This window comes from Hyperolius riggenbachi, chromosome 3 (genome assembly GCF_040937935.1).
Source record: "Hyperolius riggenbachi isolate aHypRig1 chromosome 3, aHypRig1.pri, whole genome shotgun sequence".
NCBI classification, from domain to species: domain Eukaryota; kingdom Metazoa; phylum Chordata; class Amphibia; order Anura; family Hyperoliidae; genus Hyperolius; species Hyperolius riggenbachi.
Window position 1 is genome coordinate 260530634 of NC_090648.1, and position 26254 is coordinate 260556887.

Sequence of the window (26254 nt, forward strand, 5' to 3'; positions counted from 1 at the left end):
TTTCCGTAGCAGTGCATTATGAAAAAGATTTTAGTTAAAACGTGTATAGTGTGAACTATGCCATAGGAAAATATGGACATTATTTTGAAAATCAGTTTTCTTTCAGTTATAACTGAGAGCAACTGATTAAGTGTAAAAGGGCCCTTACTGGACATCTGATTAATTCATTCTGATAACATACATCGTATGTGTGAGTTCATGTCGTGATTCAGTAACACTCATAATAAGGTAAACTTACATTTATCATTATATAATGTGACCTGTTGGCTCAAATACCACAGGGCAGAAGCTTCTAAGCTTTATAGAATGCTGAGTATGTTTAGTTTTGTATAATAATATGGCATAGGAGTTCACTACTAGAGCTGCATGAAGGAATAGGATTGTAGGTAACTAGAGCAGGGTAGACCAACACACTCACAGGGTCGCTCTCTGTTGGTCATCAGCTTTAATGCCTGGGCATACAACAGCTCATATAACTCTTACAAGTAACCCACGGCATTTTTGTTTACTTACTGAAGACAGGGAAACCAAACAGACCTTTTGAATTCACATGACGACACAACAGTTTTATTGTCTTAATAGTTAATGCAATGCATCCTTTATGCCCAAGGCCCACTAGTGGCACTTTTCAGAAATCCCAGAGCGATTTTGGAGGAATGTATTTCTTCAATACGATCGCTCTTGGATCGCTCCAAAAATGCTTCTGTGGAACCACCCGCATAGTGTTCCACTGTTGAAATTTTTTGCTGATTGCCGGAAATCTGCAAGTGCTACAAAAGTGCCACTAGTGGGCACCGAGCATTAGCCTAGTTTTTAGTTATGTTGATCAAATACTTCTGAAGGTACAATCAATGTACAATGTTACATTTATATGGTGTAAGTACCTGGACAATATATCAAAGTTATATCCAGTCTACTGTTCTTAGAGAATATAGATGTTTGTATAATTGTACATTAAGATTGTATAATGTATGGCCAGCTTTAGTCCTAAAGTCACACCTATCAGACACTATGCTGGCAGCTGAAACATTGTCACTTATCATTAGGGGATACCAAATAAGATAATTAATGTGCAGTTTCACACACAGACATCTTTCATGTAATTAGCCACACAATCACAACAATACTCTGAGTTTATCTCTTTACTTAACAGTTATTAAAGTTACTTAAAGTTTATTAAAGTTCAACACTGGAGATTATGAATGATCAAACATAAGTTATAAAAAGCATGACTATATACCATTGTGGTAGGGCTGCCAGAGCCTAAACCTGGTGGCATTGGTTTGAGCTGTAGATGGTAAAGGAACATTGACAAAAAGGACATCAGTAGTTTGGGTAAAGTAAAACTCGTCCATGAGATGCCAAGTGATGCCTCCGGTGACAGAGAACTGCAAGAGAATGGAGTGTGACCTCTCTGGAACTCCTACAACAAGAAACAGTATTAATAAAAGTTCACTAAGGTTAAGTGTAATTTCCATATAGTCACAGTGTACAGTATATATACAATTGCTTAAAAAATTACAATATAGTAAGACCGCAAAAATTATTCAAAGTAAGACTAAAGTTTAAAAATAAAGTGTTTCCCAGATAGTCCATAGCTTTCAAAAAATCTATAGAAACATTTTGCTGCAGAAAACAAAGCAGCTGAGAAGGTTCTTAATTTGAAAGAGATTCGGGAGGGACAGATGAGTTTGATACAGTCAACATTTCCCCTTTTCTTACATTTACCACACTACTGTTATAACTAAGATAAGTCTCCTGAATAAATCAATAAAGAATCTGAAATAGTTAAAAAGGCTAACACAGCGTTTCACTGCATGTGAGCCGAATGGGGAAATGCTGCCTATTCAGACAGGCTTGCCGTTGAATCGCATGCCAGTGCAATTCCGGACAGCATGCTGCAGTATACAGCAGGAAATATCCGAATCCCTATAGCCGTGCCTGGCACAGCTATATATCGATTTGGCTGCAGCTTCACAGCAGCACAGTTCCTGAGTCCAATTCAGAAATGGATGCGGTACTAGAGTAAAATGAGGCTTTTAATTTATTTTTTTCCTTGAAAACTTATCAATAAAGGCTGCATTTCCATAAAGCTTTGTCGTGCCATGCAAGTAAGTCTATGAGGATTTGGATGAATGCTGCTGAAAACTGCAGCATGCATAATTAACCCCCAGCACGTGATTCGGACGTGACCTATTAATTTCTGTAGTCAGCAGCTTCACATTCAAAATTGCATGTAGGAGGCAACTGCGATTTACAGCTAGAGAAAGTAGGCCCCAACTAAACCAAGATGAACTAAGCTTCAATGAGATCTTCCTGTGAGGTATTTTTATTTTCATATTAAGATACGTACACACACTACATTTAACTTGGCCAAGACAGTTGATAAAAGCCTGTCTCAGGCTAGAATTTAGTGTGTTGAGGAAACGGCATGCCTAATTCAGCCTCAGCATCTATTCTGAGGTTATAGTGCATTAGGGTGAACCCAGCACTGTCCAACTTTCTGTATCACCAGAGAATCTGACAGGGTAAATTCTTCACTACGGTTGTTGAATGATACAACATTGTTAGAATGATACAATCCTACATGCTGGGCTGCTTTCTATAAGTGATTTTGGTTCTTATGTAAATGTAAAGATTTCTGAGCACTGTTTTGCTAGATGAAGAAAGCAGTGCATTACCAGTGATGTTCCTTGCATCTATTCTTGCAGAAAAGTATGATGAGATGCATTTTGTGAGGACAGCAAACATATGGAATACATTCCCCAAAGACTTTAATGCCAAACATAGTCACAATCAGTGAATGAAGTGGATAGTGGTCCTGAGCTCAGGATCTCTCATATACATTGTTACTGTGACCAGAACTGACATGTGGCTCTTCAGGGATCACACTCTGGGCAGGCTCCAGGCTGAACTATGCTCCATTCTAGTTGCACAAAAATGGCTCCATTTGATGTTTTAAAATTTTATATGAGAAGTAAAAAACAGAGCATAGTAACACAATCACAATATTTTATTTTCCAAAACATTTAATTGCATTCTAGTAAAATATATATTTTTGTCTGAATACATGAAATAGCTCCCAAAACCCCTAGTTCTAATTTACATAGCAGGACACATGGTGCATATTTACCTTTAAAAGCCTCCCTTTAAAGGAAAATGTTTCAGATTATGTTTATGCTATATGGGATCATGGAGCACATACAGACTACAGACCACCATGCCCATGTCAAAATGAATGGCATAGCTGCCATCTGCTCCTAACATCCATAAGACTCCCATGAGAAGGAGTCATTTTTCTTGGCCCAAGTATTTATAATTGAAATAAACTAGGATAATGCAAAATCAAATCAAAGGATTACGTTTTATTAAGTCTGAACATTAATTCTTTGCCACTTACCTTTGGTAATGAATTTAAATGAAAACTGAATGTATAATGTGTGGGTACAGTCAAGATCTCTTGAATTTAGCATTCTGGATCCTTCCTGAAAATAAATAACATCCATTTACAAAGTCATGTTGTGCAATAATAAATGGGTTTAGTTCTGTGGCATTTGTAAGAAGGTCTAAACTTACGTAGTGCTGTACTAAATAAAAGAGTAATATCTTAATTCTGAATGCAAATATGACTTATAGGGAATATCCAGGCAGCAAAAAAAAAAGACATTTACTTACCCGAAGCTTAATCCAGCCCCTTGCAGCTGACATGTCCCTCGCAGCAGCTCGGCTCCCAGCTGGCGGCCTGGGGTCCCCGCTGGTGCAGAGGCCAACCTCGCAAGGTCGTCCTCTACTGCGTCTGTGCCGCTGTCAAGCACTTGCACGTGGGGTGGAGTGTACTGCGCAGGAGCAGAACTACTGCGCCTGCGCAGTACACTACACAACATGTGTGAGTGTTTGACAGTGGCGCTCATGCAGGCGCAGTAGAGGACGACAGAGAATGACCTTGCAAGGCCGGCCTCTGCACCAGCAGTGACCCCGGGCCAGTGGCTGGGAGCAGAGCTGCTGCGAGAGACATGTCGGCTGCAAGGGGCTGGAGGAAGCCCCGGGTAAGTAAATGCCATTTATTTTAGATGCCTGGACATTCACTTTAAGTGAAAGAGTAACTTGGGGGACTTACTGAAGGCTATGTAAGTTCCAGTGGCTCAGCGATTGAAGATGCCAAAGTTGCGACTGTACTAGGCCCAGTGGCCCACTGGACCTGAAGGGCCCAAATGGGTTCCATCTCAAGATATTGCATTAACTCTTTATTGATGTTGTATTGGTAAAGATCACCTGCATATGTTCTTTGAAACATTCCTTTTCCTCTGCTTACCACCTCTCTTACACAGTAGCTGCCCTTGGAAAGCCAGTTTTGGCAGTCTGTATCATATGTTTGTTATACATGCAGTTATAAGGGGAGACCCAATATAAAATCTGCACTGGAGCCCAAGGCTCTTTAGCTACACTGCTGGGCAGCTTTTCACACAACTGACACATTAAATATTGACTGTTAGATGCAGCCTTGCTTCTCAGTGTTCCTCACAGTATACAGTAATGGAGCAATGAGGATAAAAGCAGCCATGAGTGGGCAGAGTTTGCACCACTGAGACAATAAAATGGGTACTACCCTACAGTAGTTCCCATGGGGAGCCATAAAAAGCACCTTCCTGTTACAGATCATGGGGAATCAGCAACATTACAAACACAATACAAGTGACTGATTCATAGGTACTCCCCTGACTCTAGTATAGAAAATTAATTTCAAATTTAAACTGGCTTTATCCTGTTTGGTTAGTTTTCACATAAAAAGTGTACCTTTTATAATATAAATCAGACTCAACAGATTTTTATCTTATGTCGTCAATTTTAAAGTTGAAAAGTAAGTTCTAACCCCTTTAAAGATGAGTGCTGTTCCAGATTTAATTGTTTCTCCATTGAGATTCCCCCGCTCTGCTCCATACACTTCAGGCCACAGATCAGGACGCAAGTTACTGTTGAAGTCGTCTTTCAAAATAGAAGGTAAAGGTGCAACTGGAACACAGTATTTCCCACCAAAACCTCTGTCACACCTGAAATATTACAAATGTCAATATATTTAGATGCACTTCTACAAAACAGATACAGAGAACAGTAAAGAAGTCTTTGGTGTAGTAGCAGCTGCATACATCTAATTAAGGTGTCAGGAAATTTGGGCGCAGGGTAAAGCCAAAAAATGTCTCACCCTGTTCCTGCAAAAGTCCTGGTGGCGTTAATTACTATTCCCCCTCCAGGCCACCATAGACTCTGGGGAAATATGTAATTCGGCTTCCAGCTATTGTTGGTGGCCGAATTTTGCTGTTCTTATCGTAATTTGGGTGGCGTCTTTTTACAATGCCCATGTTACTGACTGAGCTGTGCCCAAATTTGCAGTTTTAGCCTGATTTGACAGCAGCTTGCTAATGCTGTCACATAATAACAGGCACCAAGAGATGACATTAAGTTTTTGTTAATGTTCCAGAAGGTTACTATTTTCTGCAATTAGCAGTTTTTGTCAGTGGTTAACCATATTCCCCAGCCTCTGAAAATTGAGTGTCTTCACCTTAGCATTCTATACGGAGGCGTCTGTGTGGCACTGCTTGATGCCGAAGTGTGCTTTTGTATACAAGATGCATCTTGGGTATATTTTTTCACAACAAGTTTATTATGAGTGAACGTAATTATTAAATCTAATTGCCTGAATGAGGACTTTAGCCTTAAATTCTTCTTGTGATTTTTTTGTTGTATTTTTGCTGTTCTTATTCTGAAAAGATTAATTAATAAATTAAGTTTGTGTCCACCGGTGTGAGTGTGTTCTTTTCTCATTGTCTATATAGTTGAATATAGTGCACCAGATGTCCAAGCACTTGACAAAGGGCGTGTAACCCAAAACACTGTGCTGGATAAGTATGCTGTATCACCACAATGCAAACAAAAGATAAAAATTGGAGAATTGTTCCCACTTTAGGGTTGAGACCAGACTAGATTTGTTGTACATTTTGAATCTGACAGCCATGAACATTTTGTATAAAACTATAAAGGAAAATAAGACAGGTACTCTAGAAGTGGCAAATCATGTCTTCACATACAGTAAGTGAAAAATGTCATATGTCATTATTAATTCATTAGAACATTTCTGAAAGTACATAGTTATTACATATTAATCAAAATTTTGATTAGTCCACTTAAGGGAAATGTAGTTTTCATACAGGACTAATTAAAGCATAAATGCACTTTTGTTAAACCTCTAACTTACTAGTACATATGCCTTTGCTACAGGGGCCATTTCATAAATGAATGTTATTTAAAATTACATTTCTAATTCAATCTTCAGACAGCTATAATTTTCTAAAGCTGCCAAAATTATCTTCACTTACAACCATGGTAACAGCACATTGTTTGGTATACAAGACCTCCTGGAACTCTCAAAACATATACTGTAATTATATAATTTGAAGCTAAAACCCTCATGACGCTAATTGGTGATCCAATAAGAACTATATTTTTTTTATGAAAGAAATTATATTTTAAAACAGAAAAAGTCAGCAAAACATGCAATAACAACCTGTACAGCCAGAGGGAGCTGAGCCTGAAAAATCAGTTTCTTTGTCGGCAAGAGAGCTAGTACTAGGCCCCTTTGTCTCTGCCTCTCTTTCTAGGTTTATAGTGGCTCCATGCAGAGAATCTGGCAGCTGAGTGAGTCACCTGTCCAGCCATCATGCTCCTCCATCAGCCTGCAGGCTACCCATATTCATCCTCGCTGGCATCTTGTTTCAGTGACCTGGTGCTTCTAACTCACGTAGCATGAGGCCGGGTCACTGAGAAGATGCAACCAGTAAGGATTAAAGGTGCCCATACATCAGAAGATTATGGGCAGATTCAACAAAGAGATACATTTATTTCTAATCAATTCTGTTTACAGATAAATTTGTCTCTTTGTCAAAGCTGCCCATATACTGCATGAAATCTTAAGTGAAACAGCTGTGCCTGCCGCGTCTGCACCACCGCTGCCCCCAAATGTATAAATGTGCGCCCCCAGTGTGTGCATTTATACATTACCTCTCCTTCTATAATGGAACAAAAAGAAAATTTTGAATGTAACTCAAACTTTTATTTATTTTTTAAACGATTTCAAGAGGTTGAACTTGATGGACGTATACCTTTTTATAAGTGTAGATAACTATATAACTATTGAGTGGGATTGTAATATTTTCATAATTGTGCTCCACTATTAGTGCTTCTCAATTATTTAAAAACAAAATAATGAACAACCACAAATCTATGACATCAGAATTCAGATTTTATAAACAGTTATGTTTGTACTTACATACATCGGCCTGAATCACAAACACCATGTCCACTGCACATCCAAGGGCATCCAGATGATAGAATAACATTATCAATTGCCCAGGCATCAGTGCCTGGCCCATAGTTACTCTGTATCCATCTGAACCGGGTCCTCAGGGAGCTATGAGAAAATCAAAGACCATCCATTTTACAGTGTGCACAATTATTGCACTTTACAATCAGTACTGCATGAGTGAGTAGTCAATAATTTATTTGCTTTATGTACACATTGAATATACAGACAAAAGACTCAAACTTGTCCAGAGAAACCAAAGTACCACTAGATATCAAACTTAAGGGTATTAAAATCGTGAAGTACCTGCTTGTATATGTTTATTGCATTTGTAAAACCAGAATAATCTTAAACAACATTTATACATAGAAACATTCTTTGTCTTGTTTATCAAACATGTGAACCTGATGCAATGAAGTGCAATGACACATATCTACCAAATATGTAGGGACCCATTCTAAGCAGTATTACTAACTAACAACCTGTATCAATGATTATCGGGTGGCCAACGTTTATGATAATGCACTACTCAATAAGAGGAGAGACGTTGGTACCCTTGACAATAGTACAACCAATTCAAAACCTCCGTCTCTGCATGTGCTTTACAAAATCAATTTTATTCATGGCGTACAAAAACAATCAGCAAGTGCAATTTGTCAACCCTCCACTCTAAAACCATTAAAAACACACTGGTCATGAACAAGGAGCACATCAAAAGTTTTTCCCACTGTCACTGCGATGGTAATAACCAATTGTTGATCGCCCAGCTCACGCCTATGCTAATGAAATTGGTCCACCGATCGCAATCTGACTTCTATGTGGGCCCGCCACCGGCGCGGCATGTGCGCCTGTGGCTGAGGTTCATTGATCTCTTGGTTTGGCAGGGGAATAAAGACCAATTATGTCAGTTCATTGATGAATTGGGAAATAATGATAGAAATCTAAAATTTACTTTTGAGGCTAGTGAGACTGAGTTGACTTTTTTGGATCTAAGAATCCGTAAAGCAGATGAGAGATTTGTGACGATGACTTACCGCCGAAAACCGTCAGCAGGGAATACCCTGTTGCACTATTCCAGTCATCATCTGATATCCCAAAAACAGGCGGGATTTTGAAAGAGAGGGCCAGGAATTGAAATGTTGGTTGTTGCAAAGGGGATACCCAGAGGAGTTAGTGGAACAGGATTCCAGAGAGTGAGGGAAAAGAGGAGGGATGAGATTCGCACAGGTCAATCTCCAAAGAAAAAATTGGAAAGGAGTGGGAATGGTGACCCAATCAGGTTTATTACTGCATATGGTGCACACTGGTATGGTTTACAGAACATATTGCAGAAACATTGAGAGAAATCAACCAAGCGCAAAAATCTATAACTCCTTCATTTTTGTTTTCTCTGATACTTGAAATAGGTAATACACTACTGAAAAGGGTTTCATTTAAAACAACCCCCATTTACTAATCACAACCCTAGTACAAGCTTACATTTTTAAGGTATATTTTAACCTGTTCCCGACCGCTGCATAGTGTATCTACACCCCTTTGGACTTCCCTTCAGCACCAAGAGTGTAGATACATGTATTTGTTTGTCTACCTCGGTGTTCCCGATCGCCGTGCCGCTGCCATTCATTTCCGTCCAATACCTGACGTTCAGTGATCTGTGACTGGGAACAGCTTGTTCCTAAACCCAATCGCACTGCCTGTGATGAATGAAAAGCCGGCATCAGCAAGATGCAGGCATTTCATTTTACTTTCAGGACAGATAATGAGTAATGAGTAATTTTCTAGAATGGCTGCATCATTAAAAAAAATTGGGTGCACAAAGACATAGACTACTGCTCTATTGAACTTTTTATTACAATACAAAATCTAAAAAGGTAAACTAAGTATAAAAAAGCACAGTTTACCTAGTTCCTCACTTTGTTTTAACTACCTACCTAAGCTCACCCAGGACCGCGTAATGCCAATTGGCGTTAAGTCCTGGGGGTGAGATTTGCAGGGAATCATATGCGCCGATGCTCCGCTCCATCATCAGTCTACCAGCAGCGATTGCTTCTAGCAGACTGTTAGGCGCCGTCTATTTACATTGTACAACGCTACAATCTACTGCAGCACTGTACTGGGGACAGCCGTGTCACTCGGCTGTCCCCTAGGGAGGCACAAGAGCGATCGGCTCTCATAGGCTGCTGCCTATGAGAGACAATCGCTGTCATTGGCTGGCGGGGTGAGGGAGGGAGGTTGCAAAAAAAATATTTTAAAAAACCGACAAATGTATAAAAAAAAACCCCCCAAAACAAATATATAAATAAAAGACAAACATACATCACAGGAGTGGTCAGAGCCCACCAACCAAAAGCTCTGTAGGTGGGCTGAAAAGGGGGGAATCACTTGTGCTCTGAGTTGTGTGGCCCTGCAGCGAGCCCTTATAGCTGCAGTGGCCTGAATTGTAAAAATTAGCCTAGTCGCTAGGGGGGTGTAAGCCTACGGTCTTAAAGTGGTTAAGGACCATGATCATGAAAAACTGTAAAATGTAAAATAAATGTATATAAGATGTACCTTTCTCCCAGAATAACATGCGCTACAAATTACTTTTTTCCTATGTGGTCACTTTCATTAGGTAGTAAAAAGCTGACAAATCTTACAGGTTTTGGACTAGTCTGTCTTCTTGTGGGAGATTCTCAATACCTCGTTTATTCTTTACAAAAACAGCCCCAAAGATGTCAGCTGGTTTCCTTACTCATTTGCAAACTATTTTGGCAGTTGGACTGAGCAAATGCAGTTCAGTAAGTGATTTTGTAAATAAATAATCCCCTGTGAGAAGAATGACTAATCCAAAACCTGTCAAATTTTCAACACCTACTGTAAGTGACTTCTACATGTAGTGCATTTTACTGTAAAAGTATACATTTACATAGTGTCCTTTGAAATTTACAATTTTACTCAATAGTTGTCTTTTAATCTACAGAATAAATGCAATGCACAGAGGTTCATTGTAGCAACTGTTAGGAAAGAAGATTTACTTGCTTCAATTCTCAAACAGTCATTATTAATGTCATCATTCACATTAGAAAGATAACATTGCAGTTTTCAGGGATGGTACTATTCCAAAAACATACAGATACGTTAATTGTCTTCCCCTTAAATTGGCCCTAGACTACGATACATACACTACTGCATGATACATACATATGACATATGACTATAGTAGGGATTAGATTGTGAGCCCCTCTGAGGGCCAATATTAAATCCAGGCACTTACACTGTTGATGGTGGAAGATCTACAGTAATCCTTTTCCAACTCTGAAACCTTTCAGAAGAGTACACAGAGCTCTCTGTATAGTGCAAGCATCCTATACTGGGTGGCACACACTCTTCAGTGACCTGGTGCCAATCTCTTCCATTGTTTAATGAGTATTGCAATTGAACTGTGTGAGAATCACTGAATGGTTTGCTACAGCCCATGCTCAGTTCAAATTGTAGGGAACTTGAGGGCATCACATGAAAGTCCCAGGTTTCTGCATATCGAGGCTTCCCTGTAATAGTATTATAATTAAACTCTTTTGCAAACAATTACAGACAAAACATTTAATACGTTAACAAAAACTTTTAAAGAAAATAAAAAAGGGTGACAAAAATGTTGCTGTTAATCTAAAATACTATGGCAAAATACTAGCACTTACTCAGTACTACCTAGTCACTACATCATATTCAACAAGGACGCTCATCTACTCACCCAGTGTACACACTTTTTAAGTAGTACACATGTATCAAAATTAGTATTTTCCATTTACTTGTCATCATCTACTGATTTCCACTGTAAAATACTGAGTTGTAGTTTAACCTTTTTTTTTTCTGACACATCATCATGAAGTGTCAAATATTGATGACATATAGCATTCATTATTAGAAGCAAAAACATCACATTATCACAGTGTTAAACAGTAAGCAATTTGATGAGTTGGATGACTAGAGCAGCTGGCTTTCCTTGTGAGTACGTATCAAATCTCTGCCTGTTTATTTGGGCCCAGGATAATGCTGATAGCTAGTTGAATACCAATAATATATTACAGATATTCTAACCCTTCTACCTACGTCTAACACAAATCTAGTCTCTGTAACTGTAAACTCTATCCCATAACACTGTGTTTATTAGTATTTATTAGGTGATGCACAAAACTGCATTAATTTTGCTGTGTGCGGACAGCGCACATCAATATTACTGTACAGTAGGTAGAAGGAACTGATGTACAGGACTGTGACCAGACACAGCAATATTACTGCAGTTTTGTGCACCAACCTCTATGTGGCTTACAGAAATGCATAGCACCTGCATTGCTCCCTGCTGACCCCATTCAACTACACTGAGTGGGAAAGCACTGCATGGGGCACAGAAATACACAAGAGCAGGGGTCCCCAAATGTTTTGAGTCTAGGGCCATGTCAACATACTTCAGACTGCCAGAGTACACATTATATGATGTAGAAGTCTTTGCAGGCCAAAAAGTATAGCTATAGCAATAGCTATACTATAGCTATAGCTATACTATACTATAGTTTACTAGTATAGCTACTAGTAAGCTATACATATCCTTGCAATTGAACAATGAAACAATCAGCATAAATGTGAGAATAAGGACTGCTATAGACAGAAGCTTTGCTCGACTCTGCTTGCTAAGATCACATACCAGCAATTATTAAATAAAAGAACTATACTTTAAAGAAAAATAAATTCCAATACGTGCCTTATTCAGTAAGTAAGTGGACAGGGATGCAAAACTGGGAAAATATTCATGAAGTTTTAAGGTGCAATCCATTTGAGTATTAGATGTCAGATTGTGTGAACACTATGGCCTCGATTCACTAACCGGTGCTAACTCAGTTAGCACGTCTTAAGGCTTTGGATGTGCAAACTAGGGTGCTAAGTAGTTTGCACGGGCAAAGCTGTTACTGATCGCGTGCTATCCGGTGCGCCCGAAACGTTGCACTGGTGCACTGATAACGTCGCACTGGTGCACGCGAAAGGTCGCACCGTTCGCGTGCAAAATAGCTGTTCAGGCTATTTTGCATGCGAACAGTGCGACCTTTCACGTGCACCGGTGCGACATTATCGGAGCACCGCGCAGTGCTAAACTTTGCAAGCGCATATTAGCGCGTGAAGCGGACGTTTTCACGTCCTAAGTGCCTTTTCACTGGCGTGATAACACTTAGCACCCTTTAGTGAATCGAGGCCTGTATGATTGGTGCATAATTCACCTTAGATCTAGAACAGTGATAAGAGTTTGGTATATTTTGCCAACAGCAACTCAATGCACTGTCTTTCTCCAATAATTGCATAACAAGAATGTCATTCTACCACAGCTGGATGTTTAATTTACTTCTATATTCTGAATTATTAAGAATACATCTTCTAGAAAGAATGACAAATATTATTTGCCTTTGTACAGGTTGGCACAGTTAGGTGAATGTTGGAATTCTGATGATGATTTTTCACTACTGTAGCTAAAGAGAACTAAAAAGTCAGCATGTGAGTTCACTTGCTGCTAACTATGCAAAACTAAAATGTCTATTTTGAATGAAGCTGATCTTTATGTTTTAATGTGGCAAATATTGGGAAAACAACATATTTTAAGTCTACATACCTATGTTCTCAGTAAAAACGAGAGCAGTATCCATGGACAGACAGTCAATGTCTACTTGGCCTCCTTGGATTCGGTACCAGTTTGCTTGCAGATCTACAGAGCCATCAAATCTGTCTTGAAATCCAGTCCGTGAGCTGTCATTCATTCCTATGAGGACATCATCTAATGCCCATTGTCCTGATTGTTTTCCTGAAAATATTATGATAGTTAAATTTAGTGATAAAAGCAAAACACAAAACTATGGTAATAATACATGAAACTCTTCTCATGCGTTGTCTCATACTGGCCCTGATTTATTAAACTTCCCTACAAAGTTTTGTCTGAGGAGATGATTTCTCAGGTTATCTGCAAAATACGAGTCAGGGCCCTCTCTGTTGATCACATGACCAATGTAAGATGTGGGGTTCCACAGGGCATGGTCTATACACAGGCTAGAAAAACTTCGGCTAAGGTTATCATTTGTTACCATATACTTACCTTAGCTTTCCCAATAAACCTTTCAGCGATTTGCTTAGGTGGATCACTAAAACGATGAGCTATAAACAAACCCATTGTGCTTATACTTACCCACCTGCCAGACACCACTCACTTCTGCATCACCCACTCGTCCCTCCTCCCCTTTTCATCAACAGTACAGTGCACACTACTGCTTGAGCAGCGTTTGTTCCCTGCAATGCCACCATAACATTTAAACAACTGTTGGTATTGTCATAAAAAACCCTCCAAAATATTTAACACTGTGAAAAATGAATACAAATCACTATGAGACTGCTTTGATGTCTTTTGAATGCATATTTGCACCCCCTGAAGCAGACTGATATAATTCCCAGCTGCAGGAAAAATTATCAGATGTGCTCCTAGAGAAGTAATTAGTATGCAAATAGAATAGATGAAGTTCTCTACTCCCCCCTGGATACAGCAGAAGCTTTTCTGCTTTACACAGTGTACACACTTCCAGCACAATCTGATAGTTCATCCTGGCAATGGCAGGCTTATCAATTAGCAGCTAAATGAAGTGTAAATGAGTTTTAACCCTTGAAAACAAGTCAGATAGGTGTTAATTGTATGCTGACTTTAATGCTTTACACTGCAGAAAAATGTAATGATAATACCACTTTAACAGTGACATTTGCTGAAAGTTTGAACAAAATTCACGTGACCACTGGTCTTTCCCAGTGTGACCCTCAAGGGGCATCAGTGAGTCATCAGGGGGCGTGTGATCCCAGCGGAGCACTTAAAAAACGCGCGGTTTCTACCAAAGTGGAAAGGGGCGTGCTTGAAACATGGTTTCGACTTGCTGGACCTCATTATTGAGGAAGAATCTATCCAGCTAGATGAGATCAAGGAAGCAATTGCGCCAAGTATCTCTGAATTGGAGCCCCTCAATGAACATCCCCTTTTTCTTAGGTTAAATAATCTGCTTAAGGGGGAGGTAGAACGTACTCAAAAGAGCATCAAAAGAGAGAAACAAGGAAAATATAGAAAAGATTTAGACGAGTGGAACGAGGGCAAGTTCTACGACTACCTTCCAGGTAGACAGCGATCTCGTTCCCATGGTCGGGGTGGGAAGCCTCGTGGGAGCGAGGAGGGTGAGGAGGAAGGAGGTGGAGGCTCCCCAGCATCGTTAAACTCAGGAAAATCGGTCGTTTTTTTAGACGAAAGCAGCGAAGACAGCGACGCAGAAAAAGAAAAGATGCCAGAAAAAGGAAAAAGGAGAGGGAGAAAGAAAAAGAGAGAGAAGAATTTAAAACCTATATTAAGGGTCCAACCTCCCCGGAAAGGGAAGAACCACCCACAGACATAATTTGTCAGGTGGAACAGGTGGATGTGGAACCCGGTAGGGCTTCCCCTGTGTTAAAACACAGGGGACCACTAATCAACAAATTAATGTTATTAATCTCTCTGATTTCTCCTTGGGCCCTGACCACGTTTCTCTCCTGTCAAAAGGCTTATCATTCTCCCCAGTACAGGAAGGAGACGAGTTTGATGTCCAAACAGATTTCTAGTTGTTCATTAGGAGACTGAATTTGCGGGTGATGTATGATCATCATGACCAGGACAATGTAGCCCCCCAGGAGCAGAGTGTAGTACCAATAACACAAGATGTGTTTTGGAGCTTGGGTGAGAGGGAAACCTTGCGACATATGGAGGAGTTGAAAGATCTGGGGTCAAAAGAGGTTGGGAGGAATCACGGCAGTGATGAGTTGAATGCAATTGAGCATGTACAAATGCATGTGGGGTCCAAGTATATGCCATCCCCTTATCAAAATCAGGCTTTGGGTATATTTTCGGACCTGGTCACTCAGGAATTTAGAAAGTTAAAATGGCAATACCCCAGAAATCAGGATAATCTAACTAGTGGTGAGAGGACTGCTTTGATGGAATTAAAAGCAGCCGATAACATCTTTATTAGACCCAGTGATAAAGGAGGAAACGTGGTCTTGTGGTCTAAGGAGGAATATCTGGCCGAGGCCAATCGCCAACTTTCTGATGAGAATACATACCGGGTATTGAAGGATAAGCCCTATGATCGTGTAGTGGCGTATGTCAATAGCCTGATTGATGATGCTGGGGAGGCCAATGTCTTGGACTCCAAAGAAATGAAATTCTTAAGGGTAGAGAATTATCGTATCCCAATATTGTACCTCATTCCAAAAATTCACAAAAATGCATCAAAACCACCAGGTCGCCCGATTGTTAGCGCAATAGGCGGCCCCACTGAGAAACTAGGGAAGTGGCTTGATGCTAAATTGGGATTGGTGTCCTCACTTCCCTCTTTTGTGCAGGATTCTACTGATGTGCTAAGACTCCTCGGTGAGGTCCGGCTCGGCCCCGATGACATCCTTGTGGGAATCGATGTTGAGGTTTGTGTTAGAGCACAATTGCTTTATGTTTGGCAATTTCCATTATAGGCAGGTGCGGGGCACGTCGATGGGGGCGGCCTGCGTGCCTGCCTATGCCTGTTTACATCTAGGCCAATGGGAACGCCAGGACGTGTACCCCCTCCCGGAGTTCGAGCAACATGTCCGACTATGGCTCCGTTTTATTGATGATGTGCTGTGGTGTGGAGGGGGGACATGCGGGAGCTTGATTCCTTCATGTGCCAGCTAAATAAAAACAGAAGGAACATCACCCTGACTTATACTGCGAGTGAAACAGAGATTTCATTTCTGGACTTGCATATAAGACGAGGGGGCGACTGTTTGTATACAACTACTTTTCGCAAACCTACAGCAGGCAACACCCTCCTCCACGCCACCAGCCACCATCCTGGTCACCTAAAAAGCGGAATTCCGTACGGTCAGTTCCTGCACTTGCGCAGGAACTGTACACTTGAGAGTGACTTTGGTAGGGAGGCCTTGGACATGTATGACCGTTTCCGGGAGCGGGGGTACCGTCATGATGTGCTCTGCACGGGCTTTGACAGGGCCAGGATGCGAGCAAGAGACGAGCTGTTGGCTGGAAATACTGGCCGTCCGAGAAGCAGGCCTGATAAAAAGATTGAACCCCCCAGATTCATAACCCCATATAATGCCAATTGGAGGCAGATCCAGGAAGCTCTGTCAAAATACTGGCCAGTATTGCAGACCGATCCCGATTTGAAAGGAATTGTTGGCGAACGCCCACTGCTTGTAGCGAAACGTGCACCCAACTTGAGGGATGCATTGGTAACTTCACAATATGTTCCAACTGTAACTACCAACTGGTTAGGTCGCAGTAAAATTGCAGGAATGTATAGATGTGGTAAGTGTGTTGCATGCGAGGTAATGGTGCAAGCTAAATTCTTTCAGGTTGCATCAGGTAGGAAGCAATGGAAAATCAGAAGCTTCATTAATTGCGATAGTGAATGGGTCATTTATCGCTTGGAGTGCCCATGCCACAAGATATATGTGGGACTAACTACTCGCAAGTTAAAAACACGAGTTATGGAACATATATCTAATATAAACAGTGGCCTTCAGGACAACGGACAATATAAGAGTTCCGTTGCGGAACATTTCTGCCAGGAATATGATGGTGATCCAAGAGGCCTGAAAGCAATGGGAATTGCATCAATCCCAATAAATAGGAGAGGGGGAGACAGACTAAGACTACTGAAACAGCAGGAAAGGATCTATCTGCTGGGGTCTATGGGCTCAGCAGGACTTAACAGTGAACTAAGCTATGCCCCATTTCTACCCTCATAAACAGTGGTTTCCTTTTGGGTGCCCTGGGGAATCACTGGTGATTGGAAAGAGAGAGGAGGATGAGACTTTTTACCTGGTGACCCTTTGTTGAGCAGTGGAAATATACCTAAACTAAAGAACTGTGTGAGATCCCTATATGAGAAACAAGAGATATACATCTATATATAAAAATTCCGTTTTGAACATACCCTTTCTGTGTGGGCACATAGGAGAGCATTGGAGAGGCGAGTGTTGTGTGAGCTGAAACGCGGAAAAGATGCCGCTTGAACGCGGATATGACGCCACATTGGTATACCAGAGTTGCCATGGATACTATCAGTAACGCGAGACGGTGTTGAGGTGGTGCGCATAGACTTCCGTATGCTATGCGGAGCTATGACGTACCAAAGGACTCCCCGCCCCACAGCTGCTGGATTAAAAGGACGGGTTGGGTAACCAATGGCAAGCCACGTACACCCTGACGAAGCTCGCAAGTGGGCGGGCGCAACGCGTCGGTGGGCGGGTCTGAATCACGTGACCTGGAGCGCTCCTCACGGCTGCAAGACTACGCTAGAAAGACATGGCATCAGTGCGCGTTCCCCGCTGCAATGCAGCCTCGCAGAGCGGGTAGAGCAGTCGCCTGAGGGCCAACACTGTCCCATGGTCCGTACCTTGGTGGGAAACTGTTCTGGAGACATCGAAGTTGCGGTAACCAAACGTGTGGACTACTAGTGGTGAGACTAATTGGACTTATCTTTTTCTAGCTTGCAAGCTGAAGAGGACTCCCTTTGCCCTTCATATCTGTGCACATATTGCTCTCTCCCCCCTCTGAAGACGCGGCCAAACTGGTACCGGTACCGTTAGGGGTTTTTGAGTGAGTGGTGCGTGATGTAAGTGCGGAAGGTGGTGCGCTCATTACAGGCTACTTTTAATTGATTATAATTTGGTTACCTAGTTATGGATTTGGTGTCACAATAAAGCTATTTTTCTATTGTTTCAAATACCTATAGTTACATAGTTATTTTGGTTGAAAAAAGACATACGTCCATCGAGTTCAACCAGTACAAAGTACAACTCCAGCCCGTCCCCCACATACCCCTGTTGATCCAGAGGAAGGCGAAAAAAAAACCACAAGGCATGGTCCAATTAGTCCCAAAAGGGAACAATTCCTTCCTGACTCCAGATGGCAATCAGATAAAATCCCTGGATCAACATCATTAGGCATAACCTAGTAATTGTAGCCATGGATGTCTTTCGACGCAAGGAAAGCATCTAAGCCCCCTTTAAATGCAGGTATAGAGTTTGCCATAACGACTTCCTGTGGCAATGCATTCCACATCTTAATCACTTTTACTGTAAAGAACCCTTTCCTAAATAAATGGCTAAAACGTTTTTCCTCCATGCGCAGATCATGTCCTCTAGTCCTTTGAGAAGGCCTAGGGACAAAAAGCTCATCCGCCAAGCTATTATATTGCCCTCTGATGTATTTATACATGTTAATTAGATCCCCTCTAAGGCGTCTTTTCTCTAGACTAAATAAACCCAGTTTATCTAACCTTTCTTGGTAAGCGAGACCTTCCATCCCACGTATCAATTTTGTAGCTCGTCTCTGCACCTGCTCTAAAACTGCGATATCTTTTTTGTAATGTGGTGCCCAGAACTGAATTCCATATTCCAAATGTGGCCTTACTAGAGAGTTAAACAGGGGCAATATTATGTTAGCATCTCGAGTTTTTATTTTCCTTTTAATGCATCCCAAAATTTTGTTTGCTTTAGCTGCAGCGGCTTGGCATTGAGTACGATTATTTAACTTGTTGTCGAGGAGTACTCCTAAGTCCTTCTCCAAGTTTGATGTCCCCAACTGTATCCCATTTCTTTTGTATGGTGCTAGACCATTGGTACGACCAAAATGCATGACTTTACATTTGTCAACATTGAACTTCATCTGCCATGTATGTGCCCATATAGCCATCCTATCCAGATCCTGTTGCAATATGACACTATCTTCCTGAGAGTTGATGATTCTGCACAATTTTGTATCATCTGCAAAAATAGCAACATTGCTCACTAGTGCATCTACTAGGTCATTAATAAATAAATTGAAGAGCACTGGACCCAGTACAGACCCCTGTGGGACCCCACTGCTAACAGTCTCCCATTTTGAGTACGATCCATTGACCACAACTCTTTGTTTTCTGTCCATTAGCCAGTTCCCTATCCATGCACACAAACTCTTCCCCAGTCCTTGCATCCTCAACTTTTGCACCAGACTTCTGTGGGGAACAGTGTCGAAGGCCTTTGCAAAGTCCAAGTATAACTATGAACTCTCCCACTGTCATTACTATATTTATACATGTCAATTTTTTGGTGGGACTGATCCCTCGGACTGAGGTGTGGGTATACAAATTTAAGGTGGCAGTTAAGATTAGGCAAAGTGTGTTTTTTATGCATCAGTGAGTCATGCCAGGAAAGTTCTCTGATGCAGCAATTACCCAGCTGGGAGTTCCAAGGGGAAATTATATTATAAAATAGCTACATGGCAGCACTGGCTCAGTTCACAGATAAATATAGATTCAACTTACCATGCTGTGGCTGCCACCATCGAAATGCAGTAGCAGGAGTTTTAGCATCACGTGGCAATTCAATAGAGATTATCTGTGACTCCAGGTAAGATAAGAAATCCAGTTCACGCAACAGATTCCAGCTAATGCCATTGTCGTTAGTATACTGGACAACAACACCTTAAAAATAAACAGAAAATGTCAGCTTAGTTTACATATATGAAAGCATATAGATATGGTAACTTGTATACATTATTGGAAGACATTGGAATTTGTTGAGCTTAAGGAACTATAAACTGTAGAATTTATAATAGGTTTAATCTGGACTACACTGCATAGAGCCTATAGGTAAATAACATCAACAACCAAGCAAAAATTGAAAAACATTAGTGACAAAATTAAAGTGGAAGGTTTTGCATTCCAGTCCTGAAATGGGAAAATAGTGACTAATGCCAAGTAATTTGCTTCTGGTCCCATAATGGGTATATGGTTAACTTTCACTTTTGTAACACGAGATCAGGGGCTTTTAATCCAGATGGAAGTGGAATGTTCAGGAAGAGAGACTTGCTAGCTGTAGTCATAGTATTGATAGTGGAATCTCAAGGTTTCAAGGAGAAATGTAGAAGTATAGCAGATATTGCTACTGCATTATTAATGTTTACTCTGGCTGATGATTTGTTTAATGTCATTTGGATAAGTGTAAGTCCTACGCCAGTTATCCCAGCACATAATTTATTTTATTGTTTTACTTTCATATACATTTGCCACTCAGTCCTCTTTCACATTTTAACATTAACACTGAGCAGAGAGAAAATGAAATGTAACTTATATATGGAATTTATGTATGCTGTTATGAAAACGGAATATGATCTCTGTAGCTTAGTTCACTATTCTAGAATCAGTCCACAACTGTACCTCTGCATTACATCAGGTCAGCATGGCTCTTAAGTCGGACCCCTTGCAGAGTTAATTTCTGTCAGTCAAAGAGCTAAAGGTATATGTTTTTTTAAATATTTTAATTTTACTACCTACACACTGTATGGTTGTTGGCTAATGTGGTACAGAATCTTTTTATATTGCTAATATAATATACATATGTATATCTAGCTGTAAGATAATATAGTCATCAAGGTTGGAAGAAAAATATTTACCTTCATTTCTTGCTTTTGGCTTGCTGCAGGTGGAGGGAGTGTTCCTACTTCCTATCTGGATGTAAAACTGAACTAATCTGTGGAGGGAAGCACATCAAAATGAAATGCAGATAGCATCATTGATCTAGGTAAAAAATTGCACAGTTGAGTGAAGGCTTGGGGACTGGACATCACATCAAATAATTACATTATTCCTTAAAGGATACCCCAACTGAAATGTGTCATAATGAGATAGACATGTGTATGTACAGTGCCTAGCACACACATAACTAGGCTGTGTTGCTTTTTTTCTTTCTCTGCCTGAAAGAGATAAACAGCAGGTATGTAAGTGGCTGACTCAGTCCTGACTCAGACAGGAAGTGACTACAGTGTGACCCTCACTGATAAGAAATTCCAACTATAAAACACTTTCCTAGCAGAAAATGGCTTCTGAGAGCAAGAAAGAGGTAAAAAAGGGGAATTTCTTATCAGTGAGGGTCACACTGTAGTCACTTCATGTCTGAGTCAGGACTGAGTCAGCCACTTACATACCTGATATTTAACTCTTTTAGGCAGAGAAAGAAAAAAAGGAACACAGCATAGTTATCTGTGTGCTAGGCACTGTGCATACACATGTCTATCTCATCATGTCACATTTCAGTTGTGGTATCCTTTAATTAAAGTACATATCACACTTTCCACTGATTGATCAGACAGGGCTTTATATGTGACTGGTTTAGATTAATGATTCAATTATTTATTGAGAATTCTCAGTATTTAAAAGTATTATTGTAATGATATAGAAAACTGATGAACTGACCGCCTATTGCTCTCCAAACACCTTATTTTATGGGTACTTAGATGCTAACTTAGGCATGGATACACACTGTGCTGAGAGAAATTTAGAACTGTCCTACTTTTCAAAGATTAGCCCGTCTAAAGCTGGCTACACACGATACAATAAAATGATCCGGTTTTACGGCAATTCGATAAAAATGATCGGATCTCCCGAAAAAAATCCAAAGCTTTTTTTTTTCATTCGACTGAAAAATCCGATCGGATTTCCCGTTTATTTCGATTTTTATGCCAGATATTTCTCTTCAATTGCATGGTGTGTGTTAGATTGTCAATTTATTAATATACACACCATAGCAATTTTCTTAGAGTTTCCAATCATTTTTATCATAATTGGGGAAACATTGAACATAGGTGTGTGGTACATTGGTCATATTTTTGAAATGTTACAATCCGTCAGAAAAATTGATTGCAATTCTTAAATTGAACAGATATTTAAAAAATTGTATGTTATGTGGCCACCTTAAGACTAAACATTGAAGGCTTTGCACAGTTTGCAGTTGTAAATTCATCTTTGTTGTATTATAATTTTCTCATGCTGAATATTCTGCCTGTGTTTATCCTTGAGGAATAGGATTGTAAGGAAAGAGGCTTTCAGCCTCCAGGTTTCAAATAAGACGTATTCTCCGTGTCAAAAGGGCAGCATTACTGGTTTGTAGTTTCAGGTTGTCTTTTAAATACTTGATTAAAAATAATCAATATGCTCACTCACCCCGGGCTCTTTTAACCACTTGAGGACCTAGGGCTTTACCCCCCTTAAGGACCGGCCACTTTTTTTCCATTCAGACCACTGCAGCTTTCACGGTTTATTGCTCGCTCATACAACCTACCACCTAAATGAATTTTGGCTCCTTTTCTTCTCACTAATAAAGCTTTCTTTTGGTGTGATTTGATTGCTGCTGCGATTTTTACTTTTTATTATATTCATCAAAAAAGACATGAATTTTGGCAAAAAAATGATTTTTTTAACTTTCTGTGCTGACATTTTTCAAATAAAGTAAAATTTCTGTATACATGCAGCGCGAAAAATGTGGACAAACATGTTTTTGATAAAAAAAAACCCATTCAGCCTATATTTATTGGTTTGGGTAAAAGTTATAGCGTTTACAAACTATGGTGCAAAAAGTGAATTTTCCCATTTTCCAACATCTCTGCCTTTTCTGACCACCTGTCATGTTTCATGAGGGGCTAGAATTCCAGGATAGTATAAATACCCCCCAAATGACCCCATTTTGGAAAGAAGACATCCCAAAGTATTCACTGAGAGGCATAGTGAGTTCATAGAAGATATTATTTTTTTGTCACAAGTAAGCGGAAAATGACACTTTGTGACCAAAAAAAAAAAAAAAAAAAGTTTCCATTTCTTCTAACTTGCGACAAAAAAAAAATGAAATCTGCCACGGACTCACCATGCCCCTCTCTGAATACCTTGAAGGGTCTACTTTCCAAAATGGGGTCATTTGTGGGGTGTGTTTACTGTCCTGACATTTTGGGGGGTGCTAAATTGTAAGCACCCCTGTAAAGCCTAAAGGTGCTCATTGGACTTTGGACCCCTTAGCGCAGTTAGGCTGCAAAAAAGTGCCACACATGTGGTATTGCCGTACTCAGGAGAAGTAGTATAATGTGTTTTGGGGTGTATTTTTACACATACCCATGCTGGGTGGGAGAAATATCTCTGTAAATGACAATTTTTAAATTTTTTTTACACACAATTGTCCATTTACAGAGTTATTTCTCCCACCCAGCATGGGTATGTGTAAAAATACACCCCAAAACACATTGTACTACTTCTCCCGAGTACGGCGATACCACATGTGTGGCACTTTTTTGCACCCTAACTGCGCTAAAGGGCCCAAAGTCCAATGAGTACCTTTAGGATTTCACAGGTCATTTTGCGGAATTTGATTTCCAGACTACTCCTCACGGTTTAGGGCCCCTAAAATGCCAGGGCAGTATAGGAACCCCACAAATGACCCCATTTTAGAAAGAAGACACCCCAAGGTATTCCGTTAGGAGTATGGTGAGTTCATAGAAGATTTTATTTTTTGTCAAAAGTTAGCGGAAAATTGATTTTTATAGTTTTTTTCACAAAGTGTCATTTTCCACTAACTTGTGACAAAAAATAAAATCTTCTATGAACTCACCATACTCCTAACGGAATACCTTGGGGTGTCTTCTTTCTAAAATGGGGTCATTTGTGGGGTTCCTATACTGCCCTGGCATTTTAGGGGCCCTAAACCGTGAGGAGTAGTCTGGAAATCAAATTCCGCAAAATGACCTGTGAAATCCTAAAGGTACTCATTGGACTTTGGGCCCTTTAGCGCAGTTAGGGTGCAAAAAAGTGCCACACATGTGGTATCGCCGTACTCGGGAGAAGTAGTACAATGTGTTTTGGGGTGTATTTTTACACATACCCATGCTGGGTGGGAGAAATACCTCTGTAAATGGACAATTGTGTGTAAAAAAATCAAAAGATTGTCATTTACAGAGGTATTTCTCCCACCCAGCATGGGTATGTGTAAAAATACACCCTAAAACACATTGTACTACTTCTCCCGAGTACGGCAATACCACATGTGTGGCACTTTTTTGCACCCTAACTGCGCTTAAGGGCCCAAAGTCCAATGAGTACCTTTAGGATTTCACAGGTCATTTTGCGGAATTTGATTTCCAGACTACTCCTCACGGTTTAGGGCCCCTAAAATGCCAGGGCAGTATAGGAACCCCACAAATGACCCCATTTTAGAAAGAAGACACCCCAAGGTATTCCGTTAGGAGTATGGTGAGTTCATAGAAGATTTTATTTTTTGTCACAAGTTAGTGAAAAATGACACTTTGTGAAAAAAAAACAATAAAAATCAATTTTCGCTAACTTTTGACAAAAAATAAAATCTTCTATGAACTCGTCATACACCTAACAGAATACCTTGGGGTGTCTTTTTTTCTAAAATGGGGTCACTTGTGGGGTTCCTATACCGCCCTGGCATTTTACGGGCCTAAAACCGTGAGTAGTCTGGAAACCAAATGTCTCAAAATGACTGTTCAGGGGTATAAGCATCTGCAAATTTTGATGACAGGTGGTCTATGAGGGGGCGAATTTTGTGGAACCGGTCATAAGAAGGGTGGCCTTTTAGATGACAGGTTGTATTGGGCCTGATCTGATGGATAGGAGTGCTAGGGGGGTGACAGGAGGTGATTGAGGGTGTCTCAGGGGGTGGTTAGAGGGGAAAATAGATGCAATCAATGCACTGGGGAGGTGATCGGAAGGGGGTCTGAGGGGGATCTGAGGGTTTGGCCGAGTGATCAGGAGCCCACACGGGGCAAATTAGGGCCTGATCTGATGGGTAGGTGTGCTAGGGGGTGACAGGAGGTGATTGATGGGTGTCTCAAGGTGTGATTAGAGGGGGGAATAGATGCAAGCAATGCACTGGCGAGGTGATCAGGGCTGGGGTCTGAGGGCGTTCTAAGGGTGTGGGCGGGTGAGTGCCCTAGGGGCAGATAGGGGTCTAAGCTGATAGGTAGCAGTGACAGGGGGTGATTGATGGGTAATTAGTGGGTGTTTAGGGTAGAGAACAGATGTAAACACTGCACTTGGGAGGTGATGGGACGTCGGATCTGCGGGCGATCTATTGGTGTGGGTGGGTGATCAGATTGCCCGCTAGGGGCAGGTTAGGGGCTTATTGATGGGTGGCAGTGACAGGGGGTGATTGATGGGTGGCAGTGACAGGGGGTGATTGATGGGTGATTGATGGGTGATTGACAGGTAATCAGTGGGTTATTACAGGGAAGCACAGATGTAAATATTGCACTGGCGAATTGATAAGGGGGGGTCTGAGGGCAATCTGAGCGTGTGGGCGGGTGATTGGGTGCCCGCAAGGGGCAGATTAGGGTCTAATCTGATGGGTAACAGTGACAGGTGGTGATAGGGGGTGATTGATGGGTAATTAGTGGGTGTTTAGAGGAGACAATAGATGTAAACAATGGATTTGGGAGGTGATCTGATGTCGGATCTGCGGGCGATCTATTGGTGTGGGGGGGGTGATCAGATTGCCCGCAAGGGGCAGGTTAGGGGCTGATTGATGGGTGGCAGTGACAGGGGGTGATTGACGGGTGGCAGTGACAGGGGGTGATTGATGGGTGATTGACAGGTGATCAGTGGGTTATTACAGGGAAGCACAGATGTAAATATTGCACTGGCGAATTGATAAGGGGGGGTCTGAGGGCAATCTGAGCGTGTGGGCGGGTGATTGGGTGCCCGCAAGGGGCAGATTAGGGTCTAATCTGATGGGTAACAGTGACAGGTGGTGATAGGGGGTGATTGATGGGTAATTAGTGGGTGTTTAGAGGAGACAATAGATGTAAACAATGGATTTGGGAGGTGATCTGATGTCGGATCTGCGGGCGATCTATTGGTGTGGGGGGGTGATCAGATTGCCCGCAAGGGGCAGGTTAGGGGCTGATTGATGGGTGACAGTGCCAGGGGGTGATTGATGGGTGGCAGTGACAGGGGGTGATTGATGGGTGATTGACAGGTGATTGACAGGTGATCAGTGGGT

The 26254-nt window shown here is 41.1% G+C and overlaps 1 protein-coding gene across 6 annotated transcripts in view; it reads right to left on the reverse strand.

The window, feature by feature from the left end:
• RELN (reelin) overlaps positions 1–26254 on the reverse strand; it is a 736759-nt gene that overhangs the window by 135941 nt on the left and 574564 nt on the right. For all 6 annotated transcript variants that reach the window (XM_068276234.1, XM_068276231.1, XM_068276232.1 and 3 more), the window contains 8 exons: positions 20865–20941; positions 19735–19893; positions 12987–13175; positions 10608–10881; positions 7322–7462; positions 4871–5048; positions 3401–3485; positions 1241–1423 (listed from right to left, as the gene is read on the reverse strand). In XM_068276234.1, coding sequence (XP_068132335.1) covers positions 1241–1423; positions 3401–3485; positions 4871–5048; positions 7322–7462; positions 10608–10881; positions 12987–13175; positions 19735–19893; positions 20865–20941 — 1286 coding nt within the window. The remainder of the gene's footprint in view (positions 1–1240; positions 1424–3400; positions 3486–4870; positions 5049–7321; positions 7463–10607; positions 10882–12986; positions 13176–19734; positions 19894–20864; positions 20942–26254) is intronic.